At 36.4% G+C, this 27872-nt stretch overlaps 1 protein-coding gene across 42 annotated transcripts in view; it reads left to right on the plus strand.

The window, feature by feature from the left end:
- The window catches only part of RNF17 (ring finger protein 17), a 124958-nt gene that overhangs the window by 7157 nt on the left and 89929 nt on the right, over nt 1-27872 (plus strand). For 26 of the 42 annotated variants that reach the window (XR_010150387.1, XR_010150386.1, XR_010150388.1 and 23 more), the window contains exons 3-11: nt 3623-3714; nt 7102-7213; nt 8479-8559; nt 10657-10757; nt 16804-16975; nt 18163-18239; nt 18513-18587; nt 21859-22163; nt 24966-25124. Coding sequence is in view for 35 of the 42 variants with exons in the window: in XM_522632.7 (XP_522632.5) it covers nt 3623-3714; nt 7102-7213; nt 8479-8559; nt 10657-10757; nt 16804-16975; nt 18163-18239; nt 18513-18587; nt 21859-22163; nt 24966-25124 (1174 nt within the window). In the remaining 7 variants the exon portion in view is untranslated. Of the gene's footprint in view, nt 1-3622; nt 3715-7101; nt 7214-8478; nt 8644-10656; nt 10758-16803; nt 16976-18162; nt 18240-18512; nt 18588-21858; nt 22164-24965; nt 25125-27872 lie in introns of all 42 variants that reach the window. The other 16 variants (XR_010150391.1, XM_063791982.1, XM_063791979.1 and 13 more) reach the window with 6 other exon arrangements.

The following is a 27872-nucleotide window of genomic DNA, read 5'->3' on the forward strand; positions in this document are numbered from 1 at the left end:
CTGGAGACAGGGTCTTGCTCTGTTGCCCCAGACTGGAGTGCAGTGATGTGATCACAGCTCACTGCAACCTCAGCCTCTCCAGCTGAAGCAATCCTCCTACCTCATCCAGTCCAGTAGTAGCTGGGACTAAAGGGGAGTACCACTGCACACAGATAATCTTTTTTTTTTTTTGGAAGAGGTGAATCCTTGCTATGTGGCTAGGCTAGGTCCTTGCTATGTTGCCCAGGCTGGTCACGCCTTAGCCTTCCAAAGTGCTGAGATTACTTGTATCCAGCCTGTCTTTTTTCCTAAGTTGTAAGAGTACTTTATGTGATAGCAATATTAACATTTCATCCTGTGTAACTGTTTTCTCCCAGCCTCTCACTTTTGATTTTATTGCATTTAGCCATTCAGAAGTGTTTCTTAACTAGTCATTTTTACCCCTGCTTCATGAATTCTAGGTAGGGTTTTGTTTTGTTTTTTTTCTGACTAGGCAGACCTTCCTAACTCAAAGTTATATATATATATCTTCAATACTTACGTTTTTTAAAGAAGTATATGTTGGCTGAGCTCACGCCTGTAATCCCAGCACTTCGGGAGGCTGAGGTGGGTGGATCACATGAGGTCGGGAGTCGAGACCAGTCTGACCAACATGGAGAAACCCAATCTCTACTAAAAATACCAAATTAGCCAGGCATGGTGGCGCATGCCTGTAATCCCAGATACTCGGGAGGCTGAGGCAGAAGAATCACTTGAACCCAGGAGGCGGAGGTTGCAGTGAGCCGAGATCGCACTATTGCACTCCAGCCTGGGCAACAAGAGCGAAACTCCATCTGAAGACAAAAAAGTGGGGGCGGTATATGTTTAATTATTTTATGTGTTATGTGATGTAAGGTGCAGGTATACCTTTATTCTTAAGAATGATTGGCTGATTTCGTCATACCTTTTATTGAGTAATCCTTCCATTTAATTGAAATCCCACTTGTATTCTATATTAAGTTCTCATAGAGAGTTGGGTCTGTTTCAAGGCTTTGTTCTACTGATTTATTATGCTAGCACATAGTGTTTTAATTATTACAGTAGTGTTATAATAGTCTTATTAATTGGTGGAATAAATTTATGCTGAATTCGATGTTAAAGTTTTTGCAGTTCTTGTACAATATATTTTTCCATACGTATTTTAGAATTGTATTAATTTCATATTAGATGATGTTAGGACATTCAATCTTTCTCTCCAGGAACCTGGTTTGAGTCTCCATTTTTTTTTTTTTCTTTTTTTGTTCTTGTTTTATGACCTCTAGCCAGGTGCGATTTTTTAAAAAGTTTTCTTTACTTACAGCTTATAGTTTTCTTGTTAAATTTTCCTAAATAACTTCAATCAGCAGGAAAAGAAACAGATAACCCCATTAAAAAGTGGGCAAAGGACATGAACAGACACTTCTTTTTTTTTTTCTTTTGAGACAGAGTTTCGCTCTGTCACCCAGGCTAGAGTGCAGTGGCGCCATCTCAGCTCACTGCAAGCTCCTGCTCCCAGGTTCACGCCATTCTCCTGCCTCAGCCTCTCGAGCAGCTGGGACTACAGGCGTCCACCACCACACCCAGCTAATTTTTTGTATTTTTAGTAGAGACGGGGTTTCACCATGTTAGGCACGATGGTCTTGATCTCCTGACCTCATGATCCACCCGCCTCAGCCTCCCAAAAGTGCTGGGATTACAGGCGTGAGCCACCGCCCCCGGTCATGAACAGACACTTCTTAAAACATACAACCAGCCAACAAACATGAAAAAATGCTCACATCACTTACCAGAGGAATGCAAATCAAAACCCACAATGAGATACCATCTCACACCAGAATGTCTATTATTAAAAAGTCAAAAACTAACAGATGTTGTCAAGGTTGTGGAGAAAAGAGAATGCTTATAGACTGTTGGTGGAAATGCAAATTAGGCCCTATGGAAAGCAGTTTGGCGATTTCTGAAAGAACTAATAATAGAACAACCATTTGACTCAGCACTTCCATTACTGGGTATATACCCAAAGGAAAATAAATTATTCTGCCAAAAAGATACCTGTACTCATATGGTTATCACAGTATCATTCACAATAGCAAATACATGGAATCAACCTATGCGTCCCATCATTGGTGGGTTGAATAAAGAAAATGTTGTACGTATACACCACAGAATACTATGCAGCCATTAAAAAGAATGAAATAATGTTGTTTGCAGCAACATGGATGCAGCTGAAGGCCATTATCCTCAGCAAATTAATGCAGAAACAGAAAACCAAGTACCACATTTTCACTTAAAGTGGGAGCTAAACATTGGCCACACGTGGACATAAACGTGGAAACAGTAGACACTGGGGACTACTAGAGAGAGGAGGGGAGGCAAGGGCAGAAGAACTTTCTGTTGGGTTCTGTGCTCACTGTTTGGGTAATGGGATCAACAGAAGCCCAGACCTCAGCATCATGCCCTACACCCTTGCCACAAACCTGTACACGTACCCCTTGAATCTAAAATTTTAAAGAAAAAGATAATTTCAGTTTCACATCCTGGCTTATCCTTTAATTGATTGAGTGAAGTTAGAGGACATACTTCAGCTTTACTTCAGTTTCCTTTTCTTTCTTTTTTGTATTGTATTGTGAGGTTTCAATGAGATAGTTTGCCAAGTTTGTAGGACCTAGGCACCCAGAGAATGATGTTGCATTTCCTTCTGCCTTCTTCATTTTTCTTTCAGGTATCAGTTCATGATCTGAGTGGCTTTTAAAATATGTGGGAAAAAATCAGAGACCGCAGGGCCTCAAATAAATGAACATAAGAAAACTGTTCTCAGAAAAAAGTCAACCATCAACTATCCAACTTTCTTCTATTTCTAACTGCATTTTACTTGAACACTGTCTCGAGCAGGGATTTTTCTTCATCTAGTGTCTGTGGGCCACAGTGGACTTTAGGAATTCTATTGAACCACATGATTTTAAAAAGTTTTAAATTAAATATTTTAGAGTTTTGAACATATATTACTTTTTTTTTTTTCACTTTTTTTGAAATAGAGTCTGGCTCTTTCACCCAGGCTGGAGTGCAGTGATGCAATCTTGGCTCACTGCAACCTCCACGCTCTGCCTCGCCAGGTTCAAGCAATTCTCCTGCCTCAGCCTCCCTAGTAGCTGGGATTACAGGCGCCTGCCACCATGCCTGGCTAATTTTTGTATTTTTAGTAGAGATGGGGTTTTGCCATGTTGGCCAGGCTGGTGTTGAACTCCTGACCTCAGGTGATCCACCCGCCTCTGCCTCCCAAAGTGCTAGGATTACGGGCGTGAGCCCTCATTCCTGGCCTAACATTTTAAAAGTAAAATTGAAAGTATTGCTAGTATTTCCTTTACAGTTATGGTAGAATGAAGTGTTTTGGTTAATTAACTAAAAATTAATTAATAGTTGCCAAATTCGTGATTGCTTCCAAAAATTAAAGTGGGTCAAAAACTCATATAAGCACGGTTTTCTCCTTGATTTACAGGGGATTTCAGGATCTTTAAGGTTATCATTAACTTTATGAATGGCACACTTAAATAGTTGTTTAGGTTCTGGATAGACATAATTTATCGGGTGACTTTCTTTGTTTTTTTAAACCTTATTTTGTCCTAAGGTTGCTACAGCTGTAAATACTAGACAACGCTACTACCCTATGGCTGGATATATTAAAGAAGACTCCATAATGGAAAAACTGCAGCCTAAGACGTATGTTCCATGTGTACTTATTTGAGTATTTAAAGTCAATGTGTTACTGAAATAGTTTTAGAATTATTGATAAAATGTCATCCTTAAGTCTGCATTTCTAACCTACTGTTTATGGAATGCTCTTTAAGTTCATACTTCATCTTAGCTGTCAGTGGAATGGAGACTTCAGCTCTTTAAAGAAGCAGCATTTGTTTGTCCTTATTTAAAGAAAGAAAAAATGTTAAGGATTACCACATCAAGAAAGGCTGAGAGTACACTGGCTAAAGTTACTTGTGCTGGATGGAAGGAAGTTATAGAGAAAAAAAGTAACTTAGTTCTCTCTTGATTCTTTTTAAAAATTTTTAAAATTCTAAGTTTTTTTAAAGACAGGGTCTCACTCTGTCACCCAGGCTTGAGTGCAGTGGTTTTGATCATGGCTCACTGCCGCCTCAGACTCCTGGTCTCAAGCTAGCCTCTCACCTCAGCCTTTGGAGTATCTAGGACTACAGGCATGCACCACCATGCACAGCTAATTTTTAAATTTTTTTGTAGACATGGAGTCTCATTGTGTTGCCCAGGCTGGTCTCAAACTCCTGGCTTTAAGTGATCCTTCTGCCTCAGCCTCTCAAAGTGCTGGAATTACAGCCATGAGCCACTGCACCCAGCTTCTCTTGATTCTTAAAAGTAGTGCAAGTATGGTACAATGGAAGACTTTGTGAAGAGTTGGTTTGAGAAGTGATTTATAAAAGGAAAAATAATACCTTTGGGGTTCTTTTATTCATTTTTCCGTTGTTGTATAAGACTTTATACATGTATGCATTAATAGATTCTCTTTTTGAATTAGTAATATCTTTTTAAATACACCCAGCCAGAGATGAGTATCTATATTACTGATTATTTCACTTAATTACTAATGCTTCTGTATGTCTTTTCCTTCTAGTCTGTAAGCCCCTTTAAGGGAATGGACCACATTTTATTCCCCTTTATATCTCTGGTTTGGGACACAGAGTAAACATGTAATGTTTATTACAGTACATGTTTGATTTTTGCTGCTTTTTAAGTGTTAAAGGATCTTCTGATCAATTTCCTGGAACTGTACTCAGATGGTAATTTGTATATAACTAAACTTTTTAAAGCATATTTAATATGGTAAGTAGACTATGCAAGAAATAAAAAATAGGATTCTTTCAAGGAAAAATCTCATGTGGAACTTTCCAATTTTGTTAATGGCACCAAGTATTTATAAATCACTCTAGTTCCTTCTATTACATTCATTTTACCTCCTGCAGATTCTGACTTCTATAGTATCTCCTATGTCCATAATCTATCTTCATTTCTACTGCCTTATTTAATTCTCATGTTCTTTTGTGTAGCTCCTTGTCAGACTCTTCCTTAATGCTATAGTTGTTCATTAAGTATTCAATTAAAACTCAAAATTATTCAGTCTAGAATTCCTGGCACTTCACATTACCACCGTAGCTTCTCTTTGCAGACCTAAATGAGTACTTAGAAAAAAACAAAAGAATGGTTTTAGCCATTTGCTTGGGTAGTAAAACCACTTAGCTAAAGTCTGACAGCTGGTTATTCACAGAACCAGAATGTAAACCTAGGTTTATTGAATACCAGTACTGCTCCCAACTCCTATACCACTGGTCACTTCCTCCATGAGATATGTATAGAGTTATTAGGATAAATCTTTTAGAATCATTCTGGCTCATCGTGAGTCCCCATGGAGTAGCCATTTTTATCAAATTTAGGGCTCCCAAATTTGAACACCTACACGAATTAAGCAGTTAACTTACTGGGTGAGGTCGACTGAGTTTAAACAATGAGTGGTGAGGTTTGCGGTAGATGACGAGGGCTCACCCCCTCCGAAGGAGGCAGTTCCTACTCAGCTGTAGCCAGTTATTAGTATGTATTAAGACCAACCCAATGTTGCCACATCTTTTTTTTCTCAAGACAAACTCGAGATCTCTACTTGTGTGTGAAATTTTCTGACCCATGATGCCAGTCAAACCAGGTTGTACTCTTATCTATATATGTATAATGTCTGTTAGAGTTGCAAAGTGAAATTTTACTTTCAGAGGTATGTGAATCCATCCTAATCAGAAAGTACCCAAATTTGTTCCAAATAACCATTTTAAAAATTAAATTTATGTCAATTATATCTATTTTAGAAACTGCTATTTTCTAAGGTACAGTTTGGTTTTAAAATGGTTGTATATTTTTAAATTATAGTAATCCTTGACTCATTTACTGATTTTAATATTTTGAAACAGGAATTCAGTAATGGAATCCTCAGGGCTAATGCACTCATGTTTTTAAGAACATGAATATTCACTTTTCAAAGAATAGAATGTTTAAAAATTATTTGGTGTAGTATTTTTTCTCTGTAACATTTAAACATCATATTTTCCTCCATAAGCTGTAAGCTGATGATTAACTCAGCAAACACTAGTTACTGTGTGCTAGCCAATATGGTGATATAAAGATAAAAATAGCTGGGCATGATGGCTCATGCCTTTAATTCCAGCACTTTGGGTGGCTGAGGTGGGAGGATCACTTGAGTCCAGGAGTTCGAGACCAGCCTGGGCAACACAGTGAGACCCCATCTCTAAAACAGATAATAAATAAAACTCTGGCTTCTATAGACTAGAGAATGCAACTAACTTTTTCTTTGCAATTAACTTGCTTAGTTAAATTCATTACCTTTTTTTAATTCTCCAGACTTGTTAAGTACCTTCTTTTTAATAGCTGGCATTTGTATATATAAACACTTACTTAATTGGTGAGCTTATCACATTTCATTGATTATCAACATCTGTACCAAAAAATACCACATAAGGACCAGTAATTAAGAAATTAAAACACAGTATATAAGCCATTATTTTTGGAATTTTTTTTAATTAAAATTTGTGTGAAAGCATATTTCCTCATGGTTTCTCTCTTCCCACTTATGGTTAATTGATAATTCACTGTACATGTTCTTATAAGTCATTATATGAATTATTTTTTATGGTAAAATCTGAATAGAAGATTAAAACCATTACATTGATTGATGAGGTAATATTGGTATTTAAAATAATGTACGTGGGCCAGGCACAGTGGCTCACACCTATAATCCCAGCACTTTGGGGGGCCGAGGTGGGTAGATCACTTGAGCTTAGGATTTTGAGACCAGCCTGGACAGCATTTTGAAATCTCATCTCTACAAAAAATACAAAAATTAGCCGAGTGTGGTGGCACATGCCTATGGTCCCAGCTACTTGGGAGGCTGAGGTGGGATGATCGCTGGAGCCTGGGAAGTCGAGGTTGCCATGAGCCATGATGGTGCCACTGCACTCTGGCCTGGGTGACAGAGAAAGATCCTGTCACAAAAAATAAAATAATATACTTGATACTTTTCAGGATAAAGAATTGTTCTCAGGACTTTAAGAAGACTGCTGATCAGCTAACTACTGGTTTACTAAGTTCAGCCTCCACAGACAAGACTGTTTTGAACTCATCAGCTGTAATGTTGGTATGAAACATATGGGTCATGAAGTACGATGAAGGCAAACGTTTGACTTTGTCTCTAGTAGCTCAACTTTCTTCTCCTATAATTATAGATTCTTTTGGAAGTTTATACATGACAGAAGTAAACCCACCCTCTTACTTGAATCTCTTTTGTTCTATGCTTAGACAGTTCTCTTTTCTTCCAAGGCAGCCTGTTCTACCTTTGACTGACTCTGTTTCAAAGTTCTTGATATTTACCTGTGTGTAGCTTCTTCCCTTTGAAACTAGTTATTGAATCCAGGTTCTGTGAAACATGTAAAGCATGAGTTTTTAAATTTTAAATGTGATTTTTCACTTATTTTAATGGCAACCAAAAGGCCTAATTACGTTTGTTGTTGTTAATGTTATTGCTGAAGATAGAGTTTTACCTTTTATCTACTCCTGATAACTTTAAATAATGTATTAAGATTAGAAATAGAACAAACTCCAAAATGATATTAAGTTTTTGTGTTAAGATCATTAATGGAGGCCACGTGCAGTGGCTCCTGCCTATAATCCCAGCACTTTGGGAGACCAAGACGGGTAGATCACTTGAGGCCAGGAATTGAAGACCAGCCTGGCCAACATGGCGAAACCCCATCTCTACTAAAAGTACAAAAATTAGCTGGGTGTGGTGCTGTGGTCGTGCACACCTGTAATTCCAGTTACTCGCAAGGCTGAGGCATGAGAATCTCTTAAACCTGAGAGGCAGAAGTTGCAGTGAGCAGAGATAGCATCACTGCACTCCAGCCTGTGCAACAGTGAGACTCTGTCTCAAAAAAAAAAAAAAGAAAAAGAAAAAAAAATCATTAATGGGCTGGGGAAGGGGAGAAAGCACTTAATCTTGCTGACTTTTCCTTCAAGTGTAAATCTTAATGGAGTCAAATTATAATCTTTTTTTCCTTAAGAACTGTTTATAATTTTTATATGTATACATGTATTGCCATGATAAATTGTTCAAGGTAGTTTTAAGTTGAAAAGGTAATTACAGGGCATTATCCCATTAAAAAAATATCTTTATGAAAAAAATCTGGAATGGTCTAACTAAAGCTCTAAAATATGAATGGTTTTTATCTCCAGGTTAGCAGGATTGAATGTTATTTTTGTTGCTTGTTTTCACTTTTCTGTAGTGAGTCTATGTTGCTTTTGTAACCAAAACGGTAGCCTGAATTTTTTGCAACTATAATATATATATGTCTAGGCATCTGTTTTTTAGTTTTATATTTGTATGTGATTTCCCTCCCTTCTTAGGACACTAATACTGCAGAAGAAATTGATGAAGCATTGAATACAGCACACCATAATTTCGAACAGTTAAGCATTGCTGGAAAAGTAAGCACTTTGCAGGATTAAATTCTATCATGAAGTGAAGCATGTCCTCTTTAAGTGTGTACATTTGGAGATGTTACCACTGAGGTTAGAGCTTAGCACTGAGTTATTAAGCATGATAATCTAAAAAAGAATGGAAAACTTTTCCCATAGCCTGCCAAGATTGGTCTTATAACATTGTTGTGCTAGGAACTTAATAAAATTCCAGCTTTAATAAGGAACCATGACTTCTACTTGCTATGAGCTGAATTTTGTCTCAGAAGCATTGCAGATTATCTTTTCAACATTTGCTGATTGTTTGGCTGTATCCCCCTTAGTGAGTCTCTTTCTCTCTTCCTACTCCACCTTCCAAAAGAGACTCTCTCATTTGGTGACACAAAACAAGTTCTTCAGCACCTAGCAACAAAATTTACAATTAAGGAGTTCAAAAGGTTATAGCTGATTATGTTGTGGCTGCTTTTTTGCATAGAAGGACATGACATTTTTGATTGGCTAAGGGTCACTATCAAAAGTCATTTCTCAAGAGGAATGAGAAATACGATAAAAGTAATAGAAGAGTTATGAGAGAAAAAAACAACATTGAGAGAAAAGGGGAAAAAATAATGTCACCCGTGATAAGCAATAATTAGTACCAGATACAGTGGAGAAGAGCAAATCAGTGGTAAATTAACTGGAGGTTAGGACTTCAGTATCTGAATTTGGGATAGTGGGGACACAATCCAACTAAAAACAGAGTGTTCTCTAGCCCTCAGTATTCATGTCCTTCTCCATGCAAGATACATTCACCCCATCCTGACATCCCCAAAAGTTTAACCCATTCCAGCATCAATTGTAAATATAAAAATCTCACCTTCTGGGCAGGCTCACTTGGTCATGCCTGTGATCCCAGGACTTTGAGAGGCCAGGGCAGGTGGATCACTTGAGATCAGGAGTTCAAAACCAGCCTTGTTAACATGGCTAAACCCCATCTCTATTAAAAATTCAAAAGTTAGCTGGGCATGGTGGCACCTACCTGTATAGTTCCAGTTGCTGGGGAGGCTGAGGCATGAGAATCGCTTGAACCCGGGAGACGGAGGTTGCAGTGAGCCAAGATCGTGCCACTGTACTTCAGCCTGGTTGATGGAGTAAAACTCCGTTTCCAAAAAAAAAAAATTAAAAATTAATAAAAATTAAAATCTCACCTTCTAAGTTAGGTATGGGTGAAGACTCGATATACGATTCATCCTAGGGCAAAATTCATTTCCACTATGAGCCTGTGAAACGAGACAAGAACTTAGTTGCTTCTAAAATACATTGGTGAAACAGGAATAAGATAGACATTCCACATTCCCATTCTAAACTGGAAGAATCAAAAGGAAAGAAGGGGTCATGGATCTAAGCAACAGTACTTAAAACTTCAAAAATACTAAGATTGTGTAATACTTAACATTTTAATTCAAGTATGGTTTCTAAGGTTTTTTTTTTTAATCCACAGGATCCTATCAAAGAGAAATTCAGCTACTTAAAATGACTTGTTTCCTGTAATGATGAAAAGAAAAAAATTTAGTACACTCATCAGTGGATTTTTTTTAGGTCTTGTTGCCATATTATCAGTAGAAAATGCCAGTAAGGCCAGGTGTGGTGGCTCACACCTGTAATCCCAGTGCTTTGGGAGGCCAAGGCAGGAGGATCACTTGAGGCTAGGAGTTTGAGACCAGCCAGGGCAACATAATGAGACCTTGTTCCTCCCCACCGCCAAAAAAAAAATTAGTTGGACATGGGGCTACGTGCCTGTGGTCATTGCTACTCAGGAGGCCAAGGCAGGAGGATCCCTTGAGCCCAGGAGTTCAAGGTTACAGTGAGCTATGCTCAGCCTACTGCACTCCAGCCTGGGTAACCAAGTGAGACCTGGTCTCAGTAAAACAAACAAAAAGATACGGTCTTGCTCACAAATAGTAAAACTTAAAGTTGAACCTTGTGACTTATTCTATTTATATTATTATCTCTTTACCTCTTGTGTTATTTTGAAGAGTCTAGAAAGTACCTTTTACTTTCAAAATTCTACAACTTCTACAAAATAAAAATTCCCAAATTAAGTTTTTGTCTTGTTTTTTTTTCCAGGCGCTTGAACACATGCAGAAGCAAACGATAGAGGAAAGAGAAAGAGTTATAGAAGTTGTGGAGAAACAGTTTGACCAACTTTTGGCTTTTTTTGATTCCAGGTTAGTAACTTAAAAATATGGACTCAATGAAACTGAAGTTTCTAACACTAACTTGTCATTGTATTCCTTTGTTTAGAATGGTAATGGGTAACTTTTAAACAAGTTTGTAATGGGTAACTTTCAAACAAGTTTGGAAGTTGGTAGTCCCTACAGACTGATCTTTAGAACTGCAAAATGAAAAATAATGTGTAAGCTTTTAAAAATTTTGGCTATTTACCTTCTGGTGCTGAAGCTAATGGTGGTTTGTTTGAGACAGGGTCTTGCTCTGTTGCCCAGGCTGGGGTGCAATGGTGTGATAATAGCTCACTGCAGCCTCAAACTCCTGGGCTGAAGTGATCCTGCCACCTCAGCCTTCAAAGTAGCTGGAACTACAAGCCCACACCACTACATCCAGCTAATTTTATGTTTTTTTGTTGTTGTTGTTTTTTTGTTTTCTGAGACAAGGGTCTCACTACATTGTCCATGCTTTTCCCAAACTCCTGGCCTCAAGAAATCATCCTGCCTCAGCCTCCTAAAGTGCTGGGATTACAGGTGTACATAACGGTGCCCAGCTGAAGCTGTTAACTGTTAAAGTAAACAAGCTTGAGCCAGGTGTGGTGGCTTACACCTGTAGGATTACATGGTGATCATCCTGTCTAAGCTCACTTTGGGAGGCTGAGATGGGGGGGGATCTTTGAGCTCAGGAGTTTGAGACCAGTCTGGGCAACACAGTGAGACTCCATCTGTACAAAACAAAAAAAAATCAACCAGGCATTGTGTGCATTTCTGTAGTCCCAGCTGCATGGGAAGCTGAGGTGGGAGGATTGCTTGAGCCCAATTGTTGCTATTGGGTTATAGCAATTCTTTGTATATTTTGAATATTAAATTTTTGTCTATATGACTTACAATATTTTCTCCCATTTGTAAGTTGTCTTTTCACTCTCTCGATAATGTCCTTTGATCCACAAAAGTTTTTAATTTTATGAAATCCAGTTTATTGTTTCTTTTGTTTCTTGTGCTTTTGGTGTCATATTCAAGATATCACTGCCAAATCTAACATCATGATGCCTTTTCCCTGTGTTTTAAGAGTTTTATAGTTCTCACATTTAGATCTTTGATCCATCTTTAGTTAATTTTTGTATATGGCATAAGGTAAGGATCCAACTTCATCCTTTTGAATTGGATATCCAGTTTTCCCAGCACTATTTGTTGAAAAGATTGTCCTTTCCCCCACTGAATGTTCTTGGCACCCTTGTCAAAAATGAGCTCACCATATATGTGAAGGATTATTTCTGGGATTTCTGTTTTATTCCGTTGTTTTGTATGTCTTTCCTTATGCTAGTACCATGCTGTTTTGACTACTGTTGTTTTGTAGTAAGTTTTAAAATCAGAATGTGTGAGTCCTACAACTTTGTTCCTTTTCAAGATTGTTTCTCAGGGTCTCTTAAGATTTCATAGGACTTTTAAGATGGACTTTTCAATTTTCACAAAACAATGTCATTGAGATTTTGTTAGGGATTGCATTGAATTGTAGATCACTTTGTGCAGTATTGACATATTAATGATATTAAGTGTTCCAATCTATGCACATGGGATGTCTTCTCATTTATTTGTGTCTTAATTTCTTTCAGCAATTTCGTATACAAGTCTTTCACCTCCTTTGTTTATTCTTAAGTATTTTCTTTCTTTTGATGCTATTGTAAAAGGGATTATTTCCTTAATTTTCTTTTGGGATTATTCATTGTTACTGTGTAGAAACACACCTTATTTTGATATGTTGATTTTTGTGTCCTACTTTTTTGCTGAATGCATTTATTAGCTTTAGTATTATTTTATGGCATCTTTAGGGTTTTCTGCATGTATGATCATGTCATCTGCAAATAAAATATTTTACTTCCTACAAAAAGATGATTTTACTTCTTCCTTTCCAATTCGAAAACCTTATTTCTTGTCTAATTGCTTTGGCTAGAACTTTCATTACTGTGTTGCACAGAAGTAGCAAAAGCAGGTATGTCTTGTGCCTAATGTTATAAGAAAAGCTTTCAGTCTTCACCATTGGGTATCATGTTCACTATGGGTTTTTCCATATAGGGTCTTTATTATAGTGAGGTAGTCATCTTCTAGTTTGAGTGGTTTTATCATGAAATTGTGTTGAATTATGTCAGGTCCTTTTTCTGCATCAATTGAGAAACCACTTGGGCTTTTTGCTTTTTTCTTTTAATGTGGTATGTTACATCAATCACATGTTAATGTTTGTATGTTGAACTATTCTTGCTTTCCAGGAATAAATCCCACTTGGTCATGGTGTATAATTCTCTTACTATGCTGTTGAATTTGGTTTGCTAGTTTGTCTGAGGACTTTCTATCAATAGTTATAAATGATACTGGTCTACAGTTTTCTTTGTGTGGTTTTGGTATTGGTAGTTTTGGCCTCATAGAGTGAGTTAGGGAACATTTCTGCCCTTCAAGTATTTTGGAAGAGTTTGAGGAGGATTGGTGTTGATTATTACATGTTTGGTTCAATTTACTAGTAAAGCTGTCTGGTCTAAGGCTAAACTTTGTTGGGAGGTTTTTTGATTACTCATTCTATCTCCTTAGTCATAAGTCTGTACAGATTTTTTAATACTTTTATGAGTCAGTTGTGATAGGTTATGTGTTCCTGGAAATTTGTCTGTTTCACCTAGTTATATAATTTGTGTACAGTTGTTCATAATAGCCTTTTAATCCTTTTTATTTGTGTAAAATTGATAGTAATGTACCCAGTTTATTTCTGATTATAGTAATTTGATTCTTTTTTTTTTTTTTTTTGATGGAGTCTCGCTCTGTCACCCAGGCTGGAGTGCAGTGGCGCGACCTCGGCTCACCAGAACCTCTGTATCCCGGGTTCAAGTGATTCTCCTGCCTCAGCCTCCTGAGTAGCTGGGACTACAGGCACCTGCCACCCGCCCAGCTAATTTTTTTTGTATTTTTAGTAGAGATGGGGTTTCACTGTGTTAGCCAGGATGGTCTCGATCTCCTGACCTTGTGATCCATCTGCCTCGGCCTCCCAAAGTGCTGGGATTACAGGTGTGAGCCATCACGCCTGGCCTGATTCTCTTTTCTTAGTGTGACTATAGGTTTAATTCTAATCTTGAAGTCAAACTTTTGCTTTTATTTTTCTTTGTTGTGTATTTATCTCTTCTCTTCTCCTTTATTTCCTTCCTTCTGCTTTGAGTTTAGTTTGGTCTTTTTCTAGTTACTTATGGTATATAGTTAGGTTGTTCATTTGCGAGCTCCTTTTTAAATGTGAGTATTTACAGCTATAAATTTCCCTCAGCATTGCTTTCATTGCATCCCATAAATTTTGTGTTCTTGCTTCATTTGCCCCAGATAATTTCCTAATTTCCCTTGTGATTTATTCTTTGACCCATTGGGATTTAGGAGCATATTGTTTTATTTTTACATGTTTATGAATCTTCCGGGGTTTTTTTCCTGTTATTTCTAGGTCATTCCATTGTAGTCAGAAAAGATACCTTGTAGGATTTCAGTCTTTAAGTTTATTAAGACTTACTAATAAAAGTTAATGAACATTAAACATTAGTCAGCATGGTCTTAACATATGTTCTGTCTCAAAATGTTACATGCACACTTGAGAAAAATGTTTATCCTCATGTTGTTGGGTATAGTGTTCTAAATATGTCTGTTGGGTCCAATCAGTCTATAGTGTTGTCCAAGTAATTTATTGCTTTATTGATTCTGCACTGGTTGTTTTATCCATTATTGGAAGGGAGATATTGAAGTCTCTAATGATTATTGTAGACATGTCTGTTTTTCCCTTTAATTCTGCAAATGTTTGCTTTATATGTTTTGGGGTTCTAATATTGGTACATATATGCTTATAATTGTTACATTAAAGTCTATTTTGCCTAAAATTTGTGGAGCCACCCCAGCTTTTTAAATTATCGGCATGTATTATCTTTTTCCATCCTTTCATTTTCAACCTCTATATGTCTTTAGACCTGAAGTGAAATTTTTGTGGCAGCATATAGTTGGGTCATATTTTTTATCCAGTCTTCAGATTTGTGCCTTTGGATTAGAGAGTTTAATTTATTTACACTTAAAATACTGATAAGGAAGTATTTTTGCCATTTGGTTTGTTTTCTGTATGTTTTATGGCTTATTTGTTGTTGCTTATTTTCTCCATTACTGCCTTTCTTTGTGTTTACTTGATTTTTTTCTTTTGTAGTCACAAATTTTGATTCCTTTCTCATTTCTTTTTGTGCATAGTCTGTAAATAGTTTTTATGGTTACCCATAAGGATTACATATAACATCCTGAAGTTATAACAATCTGTTCTGAGTAGTAGACAGCTTAACTTTAGTTGCATATAAAACCTCTACTGCTTTACAAATCTGCCACCCTTTATTTTTTCAATGTCACAAATTACATTCCTCTATATTGTATACCCGTTAAGATAGATTGATATTTTACGTATTTGTCCTTTAAATTCTGTAGAAAATAAAAAGTAGAATTATAAATTAAAATTACACTAATATTGGTTTTTATGTTTGCCCATGTATTTACCTTTACCAGAGATATTTTTATCATTGTATGGCTTTGAGTTACTGCATAGCCTTCTTTCACATTAACGTGAAGGACTTTCATTAGCATTTCTTATAGGGAAAGTCTACTGGTAATGAACTCCCTCAGCTTTTGTTTATCTGGGGATATTTTAATTTCTCCTTCACTTTTGAAGAATACTTTGACAGCTTTTTTTCTTTTGGTGCTGTAAATATACATTGCCTTCGGGCCTCCAAGGTTTCTGCTGAGAAATTTGCAGATAATATTATTGAGGATCCCTTGTACTTGACAAATTGCATTTTTCTTGCAGCTTTCAGGATTCTGTGTCCTTCAGCAGTTGGAGTTCCTTGAGCTCTTAGATTTATAGATTCATGTCTCATCAAATTTTGGAAGGTTTTTTGCCATTATTTCTTCAAATAATTTCTGTCTCTTTGTCTCTCTCTTCTCCTGTGATTCCTATAATGCATACATTAGTCTGCTTGATAGTGACTCACAAGTACCTTAGACTCTGTTTACTTCTCTTCATTGTTGTTTTTATTTTTTTCAGGCTTCATTATTTTAATTGTCCTATATTCAAGTTGGCTCGTTCTTTCCTTCTGCCTGTCCAGATCTGCAGTAGAACCTTTGGTGGATTTTTTAAAATTACAATTACTGTATTTTTCAATACAATCTATGGAATTTCTGTTTGGCTATTTTATTTAATTTCTCTATGTTGATATTATCATTTTGTCCCCTAGATCATTTTTCTGATTATTCTCTAGTTCTTTGTCCATATTTTTCTTGAGCTGTTTAAGCATATTTAAGACAGTTGTTTTAAGCCTATTGAGTCCAACGCCTGTGCTTCTTTGAGAACTGTTTTTACCATTCTGTTTTCTTCCTTTGAATGGGTCATGTTTTTCTGTTCCTTGGTGTGCCTTGTGGTATTTTTGTTGAAATTGGGCATTTGAGAAAATAGCTACCTTCCCTTGTCTTTGCAGACTGGCTCTTCATGTAACAGTCCTTCACTGAGTGGTTGTGTGTGCCCTGAGCCTTGAGATCAGCCTGAGGTCAGGCTTAAGATCTTCTCAGATGTTTTCTGAGCATGCATCTTGCCTGGGCCTCAGTGTGGCTTTTTCAATTCCCCTGTATATACAACTGCTTTTATATGCCTTAATGTCCTAAAGAGTCTGAGCTCAGATTCTCCTCCAGGCCTTAGATGGTCTATTGTATGTCTCTACTTATAATCTCCTGCCTTCCACAAAATTTGCTTTTCTCTAATTATGTATACATAGCTTTTAACTATAATACATTTCAGTTCAATTTAATGCCTCATTTACCATGTTATATGTTAATTTTATCAACAAGTAAAAGTACCCTTTCAGATACAGTTCAGTTACTGTTTGCCTCATTTAACCATATTATGTAAAATTCATCAACTACTGAACTTACTCTTCAAGATACTATAGATCGACTTTTTCTATAAATATTTATGAAATACTGCAAAATAACTTTGGAATCTTAAATGAAGGAAAAAGAACCTGTGTGAAGAATTTGCAAGAACTACTGATGATTATCTATCAAATTTAATAAAGGCTAAAAGCTACATTGAAGAGAAAAAAAATAATTTGAATGCAGCTATGAACATAGCAAGAGCATTACAATTATCACCTTCTCTAAGAACATACTGTGACCTGAATCAGGTAATTTAATAGTTCACAATGTGAGTTATTTCTGTGGTAGCTTATTTTACATGCTTTGGAATATATTTAAGACAAGAATTTGTTTTTCAGATTATCCTAACCTATATTATTATTTAGAATTCTAAATTGATGACAATATAGGTTAGGATAGTCTAAGTTATAATAAAATAATGTATGAAATCTAAGACAAACATTGTAAAATTTATATGACCTTTTGTTTTTTTTGACCAGTTAGGGAAATGGTGCAATTAAGTCTTTGTAACACTTGATCTGAGAGCAAGTAAGGTGACATTGAGGTGAAAGTTTAGGTTTCTAGGACACCTGATTAAAAAAATGAGGACAAATAAGGGTAGCAAACTGAATAGGACTCTATTTTGTTCACATAAGCAATTTAGGTGTGGCTGTCAACTCTTAACGTTAAAATTTAATTCAAAATCCTAGTCAAGTTTTTCTCTTCCAATTCCATTCCAAATTGTGCAAGTCAAGAGACAGCTTCAGCCATCTCCTATCATCTAATCATGTGCCTAAGGGGTAGAATTGGGCAAAAAACCAAAAGTTTCTTATACCTTGACAGGACAAGATTAATCACAGATCTTTGCTGACTTCTGCCTCACTCCCTAAGGGTATAGATTTTGCTTTAGTCATCTGTGAATCTTCAGGATCTCACTTCCTGTGGATAATCAGGTGTATAGAAGAGAAGCCATTAGTTTACCTGCCTCCAAAGTCTCTAACATTAAATGAAAGGACAATTTGCCATGACCCTACTTGGCTAGGTGTCCCAGGCTTTAGTTCTAAAACAATAATAGTTGTTTCCTGTGTATTACACGTGCAACACTAGGTGATGAAAAAATGATAAAATTTGGTCTTTATCCTGGTTAATCTAGCTAAGAAAATAGGGCAAAAAGGGAGAAAACTCTTGAAGATAGCAGCACAGTTGCAAAATGAATCTGATCGAGTTTTCTCTGATCATGTAGCTCTATCCTATTTCTTAGTGTCTATTGTTACCTTTTATACATATCTCCAAAAGTCATAAACACTTATTTGTATCACTTTGAGTGCCCCAAATTGAGCCTGAATGCAATAATTAATGAAATACCTAGAAGATACAGTTTTCTTTCTAAAATCTTACTGTTCAGCAATATTTGTGACAAGATTCACACATGAATGATTTTTTTTTTAAATTCTAGATTATCCGGACTTTGCAGTTAACTTCAGATAGTGAATTAGCACAAGTTAGTTCTCCACAACTAAGGAACCCTCCCAGGTAAGTAAGTCATAGTTCAGGAGACCATAACAAGTATAAAGATGTGCTGGAACTTAAATGTATTAAAATAGCAAGTAATAATAAATTGAAATTTTGGGTCACAAATGTTTACTAAGTTAGTAACCAAATTAAGATAAGTGTAATTTGTGCTAACTTAGAAAGTTATTTAAATGTTTCCTTTTCAATTCATTAATGTCAGCAATTGATTTTTGTTTAGAGAACATGATACATTTGTATTAGAACATCTATGTATATGTTAATGTTTTGTTATAGGTTGAGTGTGAATTGCAGTGAGATCATCTGTATGTTCAACAATATGGGAAAGATTGAATTTAGGGACTCAACAAAGTAAGTATTTATAAGCATGGTAACATGCCATTAGTGTCTGACAGTACTTACATTATCTAAGAGACAGAAGAATTGATGTTTAGTGTCATTCAAAAGCTGAAAAATAAAGGGCAAAATAGTTTCTATAGTTAAATTCTACATATAATGTTTTTTAAAAGGCCTAGAAGGGATCAGTATTCAGCAATATACATGTCAAAGTTATCTTTGAGATTGATTCAGTCAGCAAGCATTGAACACTGCTAGGCACTAACACCCTAGATATTGAGATAAATGTCCGAGAAATTACAATAAGTAGAGGAAGAAGGACATGCAAACAATAAACTGCATAATTGCTAGGGTAATGTATGCAGAATTTACTTGAGGTGCAAAGCAAGGGAATGATCAGTTCTTACTGGGGTAACAGGACTTGGAAAGATATTTTCTTTTCCCTTATCTATTAAAATGAAGTAGCAAGTAGAAAGGAGGAGAAAAAGGAAGTATGCATCTTATAGGCAGTGAATATATGTGCAGTGAAATAGCATGCTAGGTTCAGGGAATGGTGTATATAATTCCATTCTCTATGTCCCCAAGGATACATAGATGCTAAGTCTTAAAGACTTTGTATGCTGTCTGATGATGTTTGAGCCTTATGATCCATGCTGTCCAGTATAGTAGCCACTAATCACATGTAGCTATTTAAATTTAAACATAAATTAATTAAAACTAAATAGAATTAAAATCCAGTTCCTCAGTTCCATTAGCCCACATTTCAAGTGCTCAGTAGCCACATGTCGTTAGTGACTACCTGTCTTATTCTATTTGTGCTGCTATAACAAAGTTTAAAAAGAACAGATGTTGTTTATTCTTCTGTAATTCATAAAGAACAGGTGTTTATTTGCTTGCAGTTCTGGTGGCTGAGAAGCCCAAGATCATAATGCTGGCAGATTTGGTTTCTGGTGAGGGCCCTGATCTCTGCTTTAAGATAGCACTTTGAATGCTGTGTCCTCACATGGCAGAAAGCATGGAAGAGCATAAAAGGGACAAATAACTATCTTCACAAGGTGGAAGAGCAGAAGAGCAAAAAAAGGCATAAGCTAGTTCCCTCCAGACTTGTTGTAAGGCACAAATCCATTCATGAGGGCAGAGCCCTCATTGCTTGATCATTAATTTCCCCAAAGGCCCCACCTCTTAATGTCACCACAATGGGAATTAAGTTTCAACATGAATTTTGAAACATTTAGACCAAAGCACTGCTATATTAGACAATGCAGCATATTTCTATTATCACCAAAAGTTCTGTTGTACAGTATAGTTCTAGGGAGTAGAAAGCCACTACAAGGTTTTAAGCATGAAAGTAAAAATTATTAGATTACATTTTTTAGGGATAATTTTGATGGCCATTTGGGGGATTATTTGGCATAAGAGGATGACAGTGAAGGCTGAAGGATCACTTAGGTCATCATATCAGTAGACTCAGCAACTCATGAGAACTAAAACTTAACTAATAGCACTGGATAGGGACTGAGAATAGATATGACAAATGCAAAACAGGGAAAATTAATAAAACTCAGTAATGCTTGAACGTGAGGCATGAGGAAAAGGGAAGCATCATCAATGGTTTGTTACGCTTTGGTGACTAAGTCGATGGATTGTGGTATTATTCATCAAGATTAGGAATACAGGAAGCAAAGTAAGTTGGGAGGGGGAAGATAGTATGTTGAGTACTTACTGTTTACCAGCTTTCTGGAGAGAAATGTGTACAGCTTAATTGGATATGAATGCTGAAACTTAAGAGATCTTGGTCTTGATTCTGGGTTTAGGAGTAATCAGAATATAGATGTAGAAACCACCAAAAGAGAAGTAAGTTCTTTCATTGTAGGTGGATTGTCTCCAATGGAAATGGTCCCCCGAGAAAAGCAACGCATTTGTTACCTTAGGGAACAAATTAGTCTGGCTCACAGTATTACCATTTCAGAAGCACATAGGTTGATGTATACTCTAAGCCAGGTAAATTCATATAAACCAAGGTCACAAAACTGATGTGTAGTCAAAATGCCAGTTTGTTAACTTAATGGATAAATATAATTGTAAACAGGGACTAGAACTGAGGAGCTAACTTGTCAGAAGTTACTTTTTTGGTAATCTTTTTTGAATAAAGGGAATAAAATTAATCAGATAGGTTAACAGAATTAGGCTAAGATAGCTGATTAGATTCCTCTCCATCAGAGGAAAGACCTTGCCAGAGGAAGTGGAATACCAGTCCTTCGGCTCAGTCATCTTTCTCCATGCTTGGGAGAGCCCTGCCCCATATTTACTGCTGTGACTTGACTTTATGCTTACATGGATAATCAACAACCTTTGCAATCAATATGTTCTTTTTGACATTTTCACAACTTGAATATGGTTACTATCCGCATTTCTAAGACACTAAAAACTATTCTGCCTCTTTAAGCATCTGTACTGATCTTCTACTTTAAATTTAACTCTGAGAGCTGCCTTTTAAATTTTTTCCTAGTTTTTAGGGAAAGTATTAGTATAACCTGCATGTACTGATTACAAATGGTAGTTAAACCATGGGTTTGCACAGTAAGAGCAGGTATTCAAACAGGTCAAGGACAATACCCTGGAAGGATACTAAAATTTAAAGCAGGGAAAGGGTAATCTGTAAAAAAAAACTTGAGAAGGAGCAGACAGAAGTTGAAGGAGAACAGAAGTGGTGTTGTATAAGTCAAAGCAGAGGTTTATGACACCGGAGCTGATTAATAATGTTGCATGTCTCAGGTCTAATAAGAATTGTTATGAAAAGAGACATTTAGATTGCAAGGTCGTGTACATATATATGACTCTCAGGTGTTTGGACTTCAACATATATCAATTTTACTTAGTTAAATGTATGTCCTCTGTTGGAAGAGGCAGATAAACATGCATCATTGCTAAATCCAGTTGGCTTTGTTGATCGTTATTTCCACAGTGGCTTCTTAAACACTGATCTGTGAAGAAGCTAAATCCATCATGGAATAACTAAAATATAAACTTCATGAAACCCAATCTTATCTCATTGTAAAATTTCTATACTTGTAGATTTGATAGCCTAAAAACTGTCTGGATATGTGGAGAAAATAGAAAAATATGGAGTAGAATGGATAAATAACTGGCAGTGGGTCAGTGGCTATTGAATAATCATGCCCAAAAGATTCAGATTAATGTCCATGGTGGGAGTTTCTAGTGACTTATTCATGGTTGTACCATATACCTCTGTATCCATAGCTTATATCTCTGTATTTTTAAACAGATGTTATCCCCAAGAAAATGAAATTAGACAGAATGTTCAAAAGAAATATAATAACAAAAAGGAACTTTCTTGTTACGATACATACCCACCGCTAGAAAAGAAAAAGGTTGACATGTCTGTCCTAACCAGTGAAGCACCACCACCTCCTTTGCAACCTGAGACAAATGATGTACATTTAGAAGCAAAAAACTTCCAGCCACAGAAAGACGTTGCAACAGCATCCCCTAAAACCATTGCTGTGTTACCTCAGATGGGATCTAGCCCTGATGTGATAATTGAAGAAATTATTGAAGACAACGTGGAAAGTAAGTTAAAATGTAAAAGCAGAGGGGAAAGATCTCGTATCTGTAATTAGACACAGTTGGTACCTTTTTCGTCCATGCATTTAACAGAAATATAATTGCTGTTATAATCTTATTCCTCATTATGAGTTAAAACCTGTTCATTCCATGCCCCTACTCTCACATTTTCCAGAGTTAGGATAATTTTTATTTTTAATGCAGTAATATAGCTAACCTCTGAGGTATAAATTAATATCTGGTTTAATTAGGGTATTTTGAGAATTTTTAGTGTTCTCACATATAAGCCTTGTATAAAAGATATAAATAAATGAGAGAGATGTGATTTCTGGACAGTTTTATTACTTTCTTTGAATTAAGAACATCTCTTCAATCTTTGTTGTGAGATTTAATTAAAACTATCATGATTATAATGTTATCTATTTTATAACATTTAAATATATCACAGTTGTATTTGATTAGATTTTCAATGTCAGTATTCTTTCCATTAACATGGAGTGAGATACTACACTATGTAGTTTTATACTAATAGTCTCCTTTAAGACCATTTTTCAAGATCAGCTTTTATTTTCCCCTACCCGTTGTCTATTTTATTGGTTGACTCTCCAGAATTGCATTTTAGAAAAGGACACACTTCTTTCCACTGTATTATCATTGATGTCTCAATTACTTAAGATACCTGTAATAACTTTATTCATTGATACAAGGGGTGTTGCCATTCCAGTGTTTTGCCAATTTCAGTACAGCTTTTTAAAAACTAGCATGTCATTGTTAACACAGTTAGTACAAGTTGTCTTTATTTCTTATTTTGATGAAGCATGCGGCACAGATGATCTTGGGGAGACACCTAGATATCCAAAAAAGCCTCTTCAGAAAAACTCATCTGTTCCTTTTGGATCAAAAGCAGATACTGTAACAACTGTCTGAGCTTGATGTAGTGGAGTTTACTGTATGTGTAGTAAGTAGCTCTTACCTAGTGTGAGGTAGTAAGTAAAGTGAATTTCACTGATAACTAAAACATATTACTTTCTAATGTTAAAAGTTTTAATTCCGGGGCCAGACACCATGGCTCACACCTGTAATCCCAGCACTTTGGGAGGCCGAGGCACGTGGATGATTTGAGCTCAGGAGTTCGAAACCAGCCTGGGCAACATGGTGAAACCCTGTCTCTACAAAAAGTACAAAAACATAAGTGGGTGTGGTGGTGCACAACTGTGGTCTCAGCTATTCAGGAGGCTGAGGTGGGAGGATCACTTGAGCCTGGGAGGCGGAGGTAGCAATGAGCTGAGATCCCACCACTGCACTCCACCCTGGGTAACAGTGAGACCTCATCTCAAATAAATGAATGAATGAATGTTTTGACTCTGGCAGAAATATTTCCCCCAATAAAAAACATATTTTTTGAGACAGAGTCTTACTCTGTTGCCCAGGCTGGAATGCAGTGGCGCGATCCTGGCTCACTGCAACCTCCTCAGGCTCAAATGATTCTTGTGCCTCAGCCTCCGGAGTAGCTGGGATTATAGGCACATGCCACAATCCTCAGATAATTTTTGTATTTTTAGTAGAGATGAGGTTTCACCATGTCAGCTAGGCTGATCTCAAAACTCCTGTCCTCAAGCGATCCTCCCTCCTTGGCCTCCCAAAGTGCTGGGATTATAGGCGTGAGCCATCGTGCACAGCCAGGAATATTTCCAAAATTTATACTTCTCTCAGATGTCACCCCAGTTGTATGTGTTTATCTTTTTACCCCACCCTAAATATGGGCATTATTCTTTATATTTTCTATTGGATAGTTAAAATGACCCATTTGTTCAGTTTCTGTCATCTATCTATACTTGACTATATTCATTTCCACTCCTCCTAGTCTTTGTTTTTTAAACAATTTTACCATGTAAACATTTACCTCATTCAGAAATTAAATATATATTAAAATATTATGTGAAACTTCCCCCCATCCTATTCCCATTCTATTCAGTGTCTCCATCTCTTCCACATTTTCTTTATGCATTTATAAATAAACACACACAAATTATTTTTCCAAACTTCTCTCTCCCTCTCTCTCTCTATGTGTGTGTGTGGGCGGGAGGGGGGTCTTTTTTTTTTTTTTTTTTTACACAAAACGTAGCATACCACTGTTTTGTTTTTGCATTCCTTCCTTAACATTGTACTTTGGAGATCTTTTCATATTAGTGAAGACACTTGGCTTAAGAAAATTTTCTACTGTCTTTACCTCTACTCACCCCACCAAAAAGCACACACATTCCCCTAAATGCTGCTCAGTACTTTGGCTTTGCCTAGACATTTTTTCACATCTGATTTATAAGACTAACCTGATTTATAAGACTTGGGAGTCAGAGTGGCTATGAGCTGTATTGGTTCTATAGGTAGAGTATAGATGGAACTGGCTTTTGTAGGTTATCCTAGAAACCTAATCATTATCAGTAGGGGTTCTGAGTTCCAAATATGTTCATAAAGAAACTGAACTTTTGTAATACAGTAGAGTTACAGCATATACGTTGACTTTAGAATCTTAACTATCACATGGACTATGATTTCATTTATTTAGCGTATTTTGCAAGTATTATGAAGTATTTGCAGTTCAGGTTAATAAAGAATTCATTGTTGAAAGTGATCCATTTGTTTTATCAATCATTTAGGGCTTGCACTACTTCCTGGGGCCGACGTGCGATATTCCCAGAGTTCACAATGCCATAAGACACTCTTTTAGAGGCTATTATGGTTGTTCAGCTTTCATGAATTATTTTCTAACTCATGGTTTATTAATGTGGCTTAAACATTTTTATCCAGGTTCTGCAGAGCTAGTTTTTGTAAGCCATGTAATAGATCCTTGCCATTTCTACATTCGGAAGTATTCACAAATAAAAGACGCCAAAGTACTGGAGAAGAAGGTGAATGAATTTTGCAATAGGAGTTCACACCTTGATCCTTCAGACATTTTGGAACTAGGTAATGAAATATTAGTCCAAGTTAAAATATCAAATTTATTTAAATAATATAATAACTTGGCCAACCCACATAAGACTTGTTATAATATAGATTTTTGCTCTAAGTTCATTTGTAGTAAGCATAAAAGTTTTAGGATTATTTAACATAAATTATTTAGGCAAATTAGCTAAGGATTAAGATGGAATGTTGGCACATTTTTAGAGTGAGATATGTACAGAAACTCCATTATGTAGTAGGGCGAATTGCTTTTAAAACTACAAAACCCATGACAGATTATGTAGCCTGTCCCCTTGTCTCCATGAAGAACTGTGCCTCTAAGATGATTCTTGTGTAACTCCAGTCTCTTGCTCGCCATGTGTGAGTGTTGGGGCTAGCATTGAGCACCTGAGATTCAGGAGGCCTGTGGCACCCATTCCCAGCGCCCTACAGAGGATAATTGTAAATTCAGTCAGTCTTTTAATTGTGAGGATATGTGAATTTGCCATGCTTCGGGCTTTTGTTACGAGTATTTTTCTTATAACGTTGACTGAATTTGATTGTACCTTGTAATATGAGGAAGCTATGATTCATTTGTATTAATAGAGTATTTTTCTCATTATGTTAGTAGCAATCAATACCTATATATAACTAATACAGAAAGTGTTTTATCTGTCTAGTCTTGATTGTCATTTAAAAGTATTATTAACTCTCAGCTCATCTGTGTAGCTTTTCAGAATATCAGAAGAGTAGGATCATCATATACTTTGATAAAAATGAATAGTAATTCTAAAACTTAAAAAATAACATTTATGCTATGTGAGCTGGGAACATTACGTTGTTAGTATCTAAGAGGAGGGAAGTGTAGTACTGAATTCAATTTTTGTGGTTGCAAATAATGTGTCTAAAATGTAATACGTGCCAAAAATAGCTTATTTTCAGAAAATGTTCTAAGACAGCCAGAAAGTTGTGCTTTAAGTTGTTAATGATAATTATGTTGGCAAAGTAAATACAGCTGATTAAAACACTCATTTATATTTTGAGAAATTAGTGATAAGGGAAGACATGTGAATTGTTGATTTAGCAGAGGAGAGTATCCTCTTGTTCCCTTTTCCTGCCTCTGTACTTCATTATGAAGAACAGTAAATGGCTTCAGCAGACTTTTATCCATTGAAAGAAAGAATAGTTTTATAGAATATATACAGCAGGTCTTCAAATAACATTATCTCATTATAATTTTGATGAGAAAAAAATCAATTCCCGGTTTGGGCAAATGTCTGTGTTGAGTTTGCACATTCTCCCCGTGTCTGTGTGGGTTTTTTCAGGTACTCTGGTTTCCTCGCACATCCTAAAGATGCGCACGTTAGGTTAATTGGTGTGTCTACATTGTCCCAGTCTGAGTGGCAGGGAGAGAGAGAGAGAGAGACAAAGTGTGTGTGTGTGTGTGTGTGTGTGTGTGTGTGTGTGTGTGTGTGTGTCTCTGTGTTCAGAGACCCTGCAATGGAATGGTGTTCTGACCAGGATTGTTTCCTGCCTTGTGCCCTGAGCTGCCTGGATGGGCTTCAGCCACCCTCGACTCTAGAGTAAGCGGGTTGGAGAATGAATAAATAAATATATATTACCATAAAATTCATAAAGTATTTGATAACTATACAAATACATGACAATAAATGATGCAGTACAAAAGCGCTCTGTGAATCCACCTTATTTATGATTGTTTTTGAACTGTGGTGCCAGGAGGTACTCCTTACAATTCTCACTTTGCAAGCTGTAATTCTTTGAGTTAACCCACTACCACTATGACTGCCGTCACTCACTGATTCACCGAAAATTGAGTAAATATCTTACTTGTTCATCTTTCTTAAATGTACATTTAGCTCACACTTGTTTCAGTATTTAATATTAGAAGTGTTTGGGGTCTTTATAAGTTTGATGATGTTTTTGTGACCAGAAATACACGTAGAAACTTAACTCTTGTTTATATCAATTAGCCTATGTGGTAAGATTGGTTTTGTTATGCCATTTTGCTTAAAGTCACAGTTTCTAAGAATGTATCAATGACATTAAGTGGGGATTTACTATATTTTAAAACTAAGAATGTTGGTACAGTAGTGTAGCAAAATAAGAGAAGGGTCACTGACAAACTGAAGATCAAACGTTTTGGTAGGACTTAAAAGGCTGCCTATAATGTGCTTTTCAACTATCCTGTTGTTATTAGCATATACAGAGGAGATTACACAGCATCTCTCTGTATATAATCAGTGATCAGAATTTACCAGAATCATTTCCAAAATATGTAGTTTAAATGGGCTCTAAGACTACCTGAGTTCTCCTGCTACTTCTTCTAAGTAGCCATGTGAGTTGGGCTAGATTAGGTTTTCTGCCTAGTTTTCCTCACCTATGATAGAAACACTACCTTCGTAGGGTTGTTGTGGGGAGTAAGTGAATTCAAACAAAACACAGAACATTTCTGAGCTCATAGTAAGCATTCACCTGTGGGCCTTTTTGTTTGTTTGTTTGATCTTCTTTTTTCCTGGTTGTTAATTTGTAATCCAACTGGTCCCTACAAAGGTCTTCCTCTACTGCTAAGTCTTTAGTTCATCTTCCCTCTTCTCTGAAAACCACTGGGTGCCAATAATTTTGGCATTTCACAGGCTACCTTTCATTGTTTTACTCTCACTCCCCTTTACAAAGAGAGGATAATTGTTTCTTCTCTCATTACAAACTTTAATATGTGTATGTCAGTAAGTGTACATGTGTACATCACAAAGA

This window comes from Pan troglodytes, chromosome 14 (genome assembly GCF_028858775.2).
Source record: "Pan troglodytes isolate AG18354 chromosome 14, NHGRI_mPanTro3-v2.0_pri, whole genome shotgun sequence".
NCBI lineage: Eukaryota > Metazoa > Chordata > Mammalia > Primates > Hominidae > Pan > Pan troglodytes.